At 51.1% G+C, this 9,458-nt stretch overlaps 1 protein-coding gene across 1 annotated transcript in view; it reads left to right on the top strand.

Annotated features, from left to right (window-relative positions):
* The first annotated feature begins 1,006 nt into the window (after nt 1-1,006).
* The window catches only part of LOC144162146 (uncharacterized), a 28,043-nt gene continuing 19,591 nt past the window's right edge, over nt 1,007-9,458 (top strand). The window contains exons 1-2 of the mRNA XM_077692634.1: nt 1,007-1,419; nt 4,917-5,028. Of these exons, the coding sequence (XP_077548760.1) occupies nt 1,035-1,419; nt 4,917-5,028 (497 nt within the window). The 5' untranslated portion in view covers nt 1,007-1,034. The remainder of the gene's footprint in view (nt 1,420-4,916; nt 5,029-9,458) is intronic.

Below are 9,458 nucleotides of genomic sequence, written 5' to 3'. Positions count from 1 at the left end.
GGAGTCACGCAATGTCCTCTAATGAGACATAGTGCCGGAAAGCGCAGAAAAACGCAGGACAAAGAGATACACAGCACAAGCGCTTACTAACAGCCCACTTCTCGGTGTCCCCATAATGAATTCTATTCACACGTTGTCGAGTATACATCAATCGAAAACGGCTGTAAGTTCTTCGCTCGGTAGCGGTTGCATGCTCTTGGGCCTCTGCAAATCGAACTAGCCCTGTGGGCTTCATAGCTCGCGTGACGCCGACCGCGTCTTAGTCAGTCACAACCCGAGCATGCGCAGAACGCATGCGCAGAGAGTTGCGCAACACCCCACGCGTTTTAAGCGCGGATTCCCGTCTCACGTCAGCCGGGCAACAATTCCCGCACAGCTGGGACGAGTACCGCAGATTGATTGATTGATTGATTGATTGTGGGGTTTAACGCGCCGACGCAACGCAGGCGATGAGGCGCGCCGTAGTGGAGGGCTCCGGATTAATTTTGACCACCTGGGGATCTTTATCGTGCGCCGAAATCTCGCACACACGGGCGTTTTTGCTTTTCGCCTCCATCAGAAAAGCGGCCGCCGCGGCCGGGAATCGAACCCGCGACCTCGTGCTCAGCAGCGCAACGCCTTAGCCACTGAGCCACCGCGGCGGGTTGAGTACCGCAGATATGACGCGGTGAAATAATCGCCAACGCGAGAGTCTCCAAACTCTTCCAGAATATATATGTCTGAGTTACCACCATCGCAAATGCCGCATAGAGTTGCCGGTACGGCTGCCGTCTGGGAGATTGTCGGCGTTGTTACTGCTCAGTCGTAGCTATATACTTTTAATCCCATATCATTCTATGCTTACCTCCCGCGTTTTTGCGTTACGCGCGCCGTACTGAGGCTTCTGTCCCAGCAGAGACGTGGCCGAGAGCGGCAAAGTGAATGGCTGGGGCAGACGGTCTGTGGGATCGCCGGAGTTGTCGCGCTTGCTGCTATCGGGCGGTGTCAGTTTTTTACTGAAAGTTTTTTAGTTACTACCCGTACGGCCGTACACAATGGCCGCTTTGCCACTACAGCAGCCGCAGCCTCAGCAGCAGCCGCCACGGGTTGCTGGAGGCAAGGGCCGGAAGTCGGCCGCCGCCGCGAAAGGAGAGGAGGCTGGCGACGAGGGCGCTCTGTTATTCCGCATGTCGGACAACTCGCTCAACCTGTGCCTTCTGGGCGCCTCTGTGGGCGGCATGGCCCTGGGCTGGTACATCCGGGGCCGCGGCGTGTCCACGCGGCTGCTCAACTTCCCGGCCGAGCTGTACGTGCGCATGCTCGAGAGCCTCGTCATCCCGGTCGTCTCGTCCAGCATCATCGCCGCCCTGGGCAGCATCGACATCGTGCTCGCCGGACACATTGGCCTCATCGCCATGCTCTACTTCGTCCTCGCCACAGGTACACTACCACTACTGCTGGGGCCAATTCCCTCACATTCCTTTTAGTACGAAAGCAAAGTCGTGAATACTCCCGTGTTACTCCGTTTATAGCTCGCTTGCGCGAAGGTTGATGCGGTGCAAAGGGTGTTCGACGGCCTGGCGTTAAGCCTAACGCCAACGTTAGGCCTAATGTAGTTAGGCCTAACATCGCGCTTTGTGACCTAACGTCGCCAACCGGTACGCGAAGCTCGTCATAGAATGAATATGACGGGCCAGCAACGTCATAGCCGATTATCATGCCAGAGCGATGACCCTCCGGGCAGGGCAGGGCACCGACACCACCAACCCGGTGCTCACGTACAAAGAGATTACCTCCGAGTATAGGGAGGATCGGCGCACCTTCCCCGAGCCGCACCGCACCCTGAGCAGGGAACAACAAACAATCATCAGGCGCATTCAGGCGGGTTCACTTACACACCCTGTCCTGATGAATAAATTCTATCCAGAAACCGAAGAGGACACTTGTACATTTTGCACAAATAACAGAGGCACTCTCGCACACATCCTGACGGAGTGCACTTCACTCAAGTCCCCAATACCCCCCACCCCCGCTCTACCCTCCACTACCCCACCCCATGAGCCATGGGAGACCTTACGGTCCAGCCCTGCCCTGCCGATCCAGCTCTCGCTGGCGGCAGGGGGACCTTACGGTCCAGCCCTGCCCTGCCGATCCAGCTCTAGCTGGCGGCAGGGGCCAGGAGCTAATGGCCGTATACGGGTCCCGAAACCAAGGAACCACCCCGTCCAACGTCTGAGAAGACGCCGTCATTTTATTTGAGCTCAATAAATCTTTTCTACTACTACTACTACTGTTTGGCACGTCCTAAGGGTGATCTTTAAATTTACTAACGTTAAGCCTCAAAATATAACGTTAAGTCTAACGTCCCGCTTTATCCGCAACAGGCATTAATTAGGAAAAGTTCGTTGCACGTCGCATCGCGGATACCAGCTGGCGTCATTAAACCACAAAACGAAACGTTAGGCCTAAGCTGGTACATATCACACAGTTGCTATTTTTCTCCACGACTTAATAACGTGCATCACAGGATAGCCATATTGCGTCTTGGTAATCGAAGCGTTCACAAAACGAGGACCAAGGAAGGAAGACGACGCGTCGCTACTGGTTTGTTGAAAAGACGTAGAAATATACAATTACTATACGCCTCGAGCGCGGCCTGTAGGGGCGCCACTGAAATCCCCCTAGCGGCCCGTTTCGAAAGCAGGCGCGGGAGTCCCCGGCCCGTTCCGTCCCTTCGCCGTTGCTTTTTGGCTCGTTCAAGACAGCGATTTACCGTTTGTCCGCGTTCGAAATACCGAATAACGTGGAGCAGGCACTCTGTTTGCAAGCGTGGTGTGTTCACGAGAGTATAAACGTTTATGACTCGATCTTAGTGAGATCTATATGAGCGCCGGGCGTGTGTCACAGGCCAGCGTCCCGAAGCCAGCATTTGCATGCAGCTGATTGCAATTCCGCTGCCCTGAAATTTAGTGGCAGTGTCTCCGTATGCGGCCGTATACACACTATGATTTAAATCGACTTTCTGCACTTACAAAATCGAGCGGAGCACTCATACCTTACAGCATGTAAGTTACGCCTGCCAATATCACATATCAGATATTGATCAGTACCATGAACAAGCCAATGCGGCATAAATTTCACAAACACTGTACCAAAGAAGTACGATGGATAATGCAGAATTACACCCCGGAGTCAGCACACGACGACAAATTTAATGATGGGTCGTCTTGTCCCGATGTGAGCGCCCGCAAAGATTCATCTGTTACATTTATCCTCCACGAGAGGCGCGAAGATGGGCCTATGGAGTAATCCGCGTCCGTGACCAAACTCTTCTTCGAAACATCATCATATGACACAGGGAGACCGCAGAATCTAGCATAAACCGAAATCAGAGACCCTTATCAGACACGACACTCTTCCAACGAGCCCGTGTGTACGAGATTTCGGCGCACGTTAAGGATCTCCAGGTGGTCAAAATTAATCCGGAGCCCTCCACTACGGCGTACCTCATCGTCTCCATTGCGTCAGCGCGTTAAACCCTGCAATCAATCAATCAACTCTTCCAACGACACCTCGTATCGCTTGTGAACTGCCTACCCTGTATTCTTCAAAAAATGCGTTCGCCGAGTGATCAGCCGTTCGTTGAAGGCAAAAAACAAACGAAAAGTGAACACGCAGCTTGTGTGTGTGATTACTAAAACGTTCAGTCGTTGATTTCGCTCCGCATTTGTAAACAAGGATAGTTGAGCGTCCTCCTCCTCACCCCCCCCCCCCCCCCCATGTCTAGCGAAATATCAGTGCATTTCGCATCTAGTTGGTCTGGTGAATACTACCTTGCTCAAACAAACGTCTTTAGCATTTCAGAAGCTGCACTCGGTTTTTTTTAAATTCCCGTACGACTATTATATTTATTCCTGACTTGCCGACCATTCATTTTCCCGTGGTTTCATTAACATATACCTTGGTTCTTACTATAAGGCATGAGTGGGCACATATCTGACAATGCACAGCCTTTGAGTGTACTTAACATTTTCGCGTGGCTTATATTCCCATAAAAGGCACAAGTTTTTGTCAGCTGTTGGGTTATCACATCCCCGAAACATATTTTTCTACGACGTAGATATTCGAAGCAAAGCCGCATTTGTTGTCTGCGCTGCAAAACGAACCAACCTCTTACAGTGCCAATATCAGGACTAAACGAGGCGACAATAAATATAATTCACTTGTGCTAACGTGTTCGAAGGTGACAGCGGTGATATGCTGCTGCCGTCGCCGACGCCCGCAAGAGCGGCCAAGACGCGCGCAGAACCGCCCCCCCCCCCCCCCCCCCCCCCCCCCTTGTAGCTCTTGTTGGCGTTAGAGCGCTCTACCAAGACGCAGCTGTTCTTTTAAGTGCCCTAAACATGCAGTTAGCTTACAGACGTCACCATAACAAGTTGTTTAGTGCGCGGAAAGGCAAAGAGAAGCGAAAGAGAACCAAAACACTGCATGACCACCTATCAGCCACGCAGCGCTAATCCCGCTAACGCCGCGGAGAAGCGGCGGCAGGCGGCGCAGCGATCGCGAATCTCGAGGCGTATAGACCTCACGTGATAGGTTCATCTTGCCCCAGATATGTCTGTTCAATAAACCGGTAGTTGGGAGCTAGCGCCGTGCCGTCTTTCTTATTTCGTCCTTGTTGTGTCCCCCAAATTGTCCGTTCTGCTGTAACCAGGTTAGCGCAAACCGAAATTGTGGAGCGTAGCTGTTTGGTTATGTCGCCATCGTCGAATACATTCACTGCGGCCCGGGACCAAACGCGAAGCAGCAGGATGTACGCATTATCGTCTATAGAGGAATCTTAGCTGTGCTTAGCGCCGCAGTGTGTTTACGGGACGTGCACGCATTGCGCAAGGCTACGCCGCACACGGATGATGGTCGCTGTTTTCGCTCCGTAGGCACAGCGTCGGCCATCGGCATCGGCGTGGCTCTGATACTGGGACCACGGATAACGCCCTGTTGGCGCCGCACGCGGGTGGCAGGGATCGACGGGTTCCTTGACTTCCTCAGGTGGGAAGCTGGCTTCCTCCGCCACGTCGGTGTGAAATGAAACGCGTGCTCTTTATCTCATGACTGCACAACTTGGGAGCTGTTGTGGGCAGTTTGCGAGTTACAAACCATGAAGTAATCATGCTGATGTGGCAAAGGCCCTCTTGACTTTTCTGGTTCAGGACTGGCCGAGGTTCTGTGACCTTGAGGTCAGATATCTGAAAATTTCTAAGGCTCAGATCTTTTCTCTTGACATTTGAGTTCCTTCTAGGCTCCTTATTTATTTAATTTCATTCTCCAGCCTGTCGATTGTTTCTACCTCCTGTTTTCCTTTTTTTGACACCTCAGCGCAAGGAGGTTGTATAAAACTTCTGGAGTGGAGGCCGCCCATAGCGGGCAACGCGGGGAGGTGAAGCCGGGCGAACCGGTCGGCGGCCATATTGCCGTGGGTAGAAAAGGCGCTGCGCCGGCAGGGACGCTGAAGTGCGGTCGCGTTTTTTTGGCTTTACAAGGGAGAAAACTATGGTAAGCTAGTATATCGATTACGATATTTGAGGGCAGACTGAATTTTGCCTTACGCGTAAGGTTTTGACGTAAGATATGGTTCAAGCAGCGAGTTCGCCTGTGTATATCTTAAGGTGGTCAACAGAGCTGTCGATGCGGGAAAACGCGCAGCGCTATGCTAAAGGCACCACCCCTGATTTTATTTCAATAAACGTTTATTTGGTATAGCTAAGGCTATAGACCGCCCCCTTAACATTAAAATTACCTCATGTTGCGCGCCATGGGAAGAGATTCCGCGTTATAAGGTTACTATTAGCCGTGATTTCACGTTGGAAGTGCGGGACACGCGAAAGCGCGATTATTTGACGCTTGTTTCTTTTAGCGGCGTGGCTAGGATTAATGAATGCTTATTCATTAATGATTAATAAATAATAATGCAGTAGCGGTTCGAATGGTTTTTAAGCAGTACTGCAAGAATCATATCCATCAGGATATTGCAATCTTTATATGTAGTGCAAATGCACGTTTTCTGGTTTAAACAACATGCCCAGTTTTGCCCTTGCCGAAGACCAAATTAAGCATGAGCTTTTGATTGATTGATTGGTTGATTGATTGATTCATTGTGGCGTTTAACGCGCTAACGCAACGCAGGCGATCAGGCGCGCCGTAGTGAAGGGCTCCGGATTAATTTTGACCACCTGGGGAATCTTTAACGTGCACCGAAATCTCGTTCACACAGTAGTTTTCGCTTTTCGCCTTCACCAGAAAAGCGGCTGCCGCGGCAGGGAATCGAACCCGCGTTCTAGGGATTAGCAGCACAGTGCATTAGCCACTGAGCCAACGCGGCGGGTCTATTTCCAGCTTTTCAATCGTATTTTGGGAAATGGATTTGGCACACACTGAAGCACATTAACGCAGGTTTTTTTTATTCCGCGTGCACTTTACAGAAGGCATGTGACTCCCATTGACTTTATTTTTCAAATCCAGATGGTTACTTAATTGGATGCACGACTACATTAACCGCGCACGTTGGCACGATAGTAGCGTGCTATTGATAAGAAAACTACTCACAGGAGGTTACTCAATCACATTCACAACCTCGTTGACCGCGCAAGTTCGGACGCGAGCAGCGTGCTATTGATAACAGAATCACGCGGACGAAGAACGCGGGAGAGCATTGCGGTGTATCAAAGACTTCTACGAAACAGCGCTAACGAGAAACGTCAGTGTATTACGTATGGCCGGATGTAAAGGAAATGTATTAAACAAGAGTGCCTTGATTTTTGAAGGTAACTGCCTTAGCAATACTCTGCATTTAAATTAGTGCGGAAAAACAATTTGCGCCCCACATAGTTACAAACATGTGATTTCGCGCAGCCAAGCGACTACAGGACCACCACAACTACGAGCGAAAACATTCGCATATCTGCGTAAACAAGCGCGTACGGTATGCTCAGTAAGCGGACGGCAGGTGCTACGGCAAATTTTCCCTTTACATCACGCACAAACGGCGGGCAAATGTGCACTCATAACGTTATAATACTAGTATTGCCCTCGAAACCCAAAACAAACAGATACCCTCAGCACTTACAGATGAAAGGTGATCCCCGACGCCTTCTTCGCGCGATTAGCGCAGCCGAACACGACGCACGAGCAGACCATTTCTGCTTTCTACACCTTTGGAGCATCCATCCGCGAACGAGGATCGAACGAACACGAGTTCTGCTCTTTGGCAAGAGAGAACTCGGAAGAACGACACATGGGGCACAAAAAAATCTCATTGTGTCTACTGTTTATTTTAGTTGTTAGCGCCCAAGAATGTAAATCATTACCAGATGTGTGCGCCCCAGGCGCACGCACGGGCGACTTGCGAAGCGCTTAACTAGAAACACGGAGAGGGGAGCATAACCGAAACCACATGCGGCGAAATGAACGCGCGCAAGAAAAGCTCGGTGCGCTTGAAGGTAGCCGCATGAGAGAATCAACTTGAAAACAAAACAAAACAAAACAAAAAAAGAACGGAAGCAAAAATATAACGTAACCCGCCGCAAAAACAAGTACATTATGCGACGAATGCAATGCGTCTGCTACCGCGGAACGAGTTTTCTACCCACGGCAAGATGGCGGCCGTCGGCGTCAGTTTTCGAGCACCATCTCCACTCCAGAAGTTCTATACAACCTCCTTGCCTCAGCGCCCATCTTGAAGGAGCAAGCCCGCCGTTTTCGGGCTAAGCTCTTCAGCACACATTAAAGCTTTCTCTATCTCTGTCTATGCTCTTGCGTAGGATCGCGTAGCGCGAATGTTCGCACAGGCTCCGCTAACGAACCAGGACGCAACAAGAAGTACGTGCAAGCTACTGCAAGCAGTATCACCTCTACGTAGCTCCGACAAGGGATTTCAGGGTCCTTGATGGGCGCTCGGTGTAAACCTACAGGCAGTGACAAAAACAGCACCACTAGGGAGCGCCAACACACTGCCGATAAGACACACATCGCGCTTGTGGTGTCGGCACCCGTCTACGAAGTTGAATCTCGCGGAAGAGGCGTGCATAGCTTCGTTGTACAGAGAGAGAGAGAGAGAGAGAGAGAGAGAGAGAGAGAGAGAGAGAGAGAGAGAGAGAGAGAGAGAGAGAGAGAGAGAGAGAGAGAGAGAGAGACCGCATTTCACAAGTCCCGTTTCTGTGCTGTGTGCTTGCATGCACGGCGGTTTTAGAATTCGCTCAGTTCCAGTGGATGGGCAGACTTTGCAGGAGGAAGATCAAACCCCGTGAGCACAGGAGGAGCAGCGCCGCTTTGTGGCGCCTACTACCTTGTCTTCACCATGTTAACGATTCTTGCTGCGAAGGGGTGGTGTGGGGAGGGTAGCAGGTCGTGAGGACACCAGGAAAGGGCGCAAGTTGGCCCTATGTAAATGGTATCGCACAAAAAAAAAATCTTGCAAATTGTCATTTAAGTTTTGCATTCGCTCCCGGTAATACAAGGCACCCTGCAGTGGCTCGCAGGATAGCTAGCAAGGATGGTGAAGTTCACAATTTCAGACTGCGTGATTGGTCCGTACATTCCTTGCACCACTTTTTTTTACAATGGCAAGACGCGTGTTCTTTACAGAGCTGAGCGTCGATAAGACAATTTTAATCGATTAGCCGGCATGCTTAACTCGATCAGGGATAAATTAATCGTCTGTGCATAACACTCACAAAAAATGGCTGCGGCTAGCTCTGCTAACCTTCGATATGCAAAGCAAAAGCTTGGCTTAGTCTGGTTGAGTCTTGGTTTCGCTTGGTTTAGCGGTATTGCTGACTAGGGGCCTTATTGCCGACCACGTCTCAAAGCCGTTCGGTTCTCTGCAACGCTCACAGAAGGAGGCCGGGTGAACGCGGCGTTCATTCATGGCGAACACGCCGTTCTTCTTCGCCGGGCGCGATACAGGTCGCGTGGCCCAAAACGACCCAGCGCAGCATGCATGGAAGACTGCGGGGGTGGTTGCCTCGGCCGCAGCGTCGGTGGCGACCGCTGTCGGCGCCCGCAGGCGCCAACAGCGGGCCCGGCGAATTAGGCGATGCGCTTCTAGGGGTGTGTCGCCGGGGGTGTGTCTCCGGTCAAAAGGTCATTTGCACGTCATCCACGAAATCGCTGGACGAAAGTAGTCAAGCTTTGCTTTAAAACCTTCATGGCGGCTGTTTTACTATAATGCGACACCTGCACGGTTAAGTTGAAATCGCTTGAGAATTCTTTGCGAGTTAGTGTAGCTGCGAAAGCTAACGCTTTTACCCAGGCTAAAAGCGTTTCGGCAGGAAAGCTTTTTAGCTAAGAAGGCAAAGCTTTTAAGACTGCACAGTATTGCTTCTTGATTTCTTCCGTCATTCCAGCTGCGCTTGACAGTCGACCAGCCTATGGCATTGGGCTGACCGTGAGGCCTACTATTGTACTTATTTTTGAAATCGAAA

Source organism: Haemaphysalis longicornis, unplaced genomic scaffold (assembly GCF_048455015.1).
Source record: "Haemaphysalis longicornis isolate Haplotype H1 unplaced genomic scaffold, Haemaphysalis longicornis Haplotype H1 scaffold_12, whole genome shotgun sequence".
NCBI classification, from domain to species: domain Eukaryota; kingdom Metazoa; phylum Arthropoda; class Arachnida; order Ixodida; family Ixodidae; genus Haemaphysalis; species Haemaphysalis longicornis.
The sequence above is the reverse complement of the archived record's forward strand: the minus strand, read 5'-3'. Positions and strand labels throughout refer to the sequence as shown.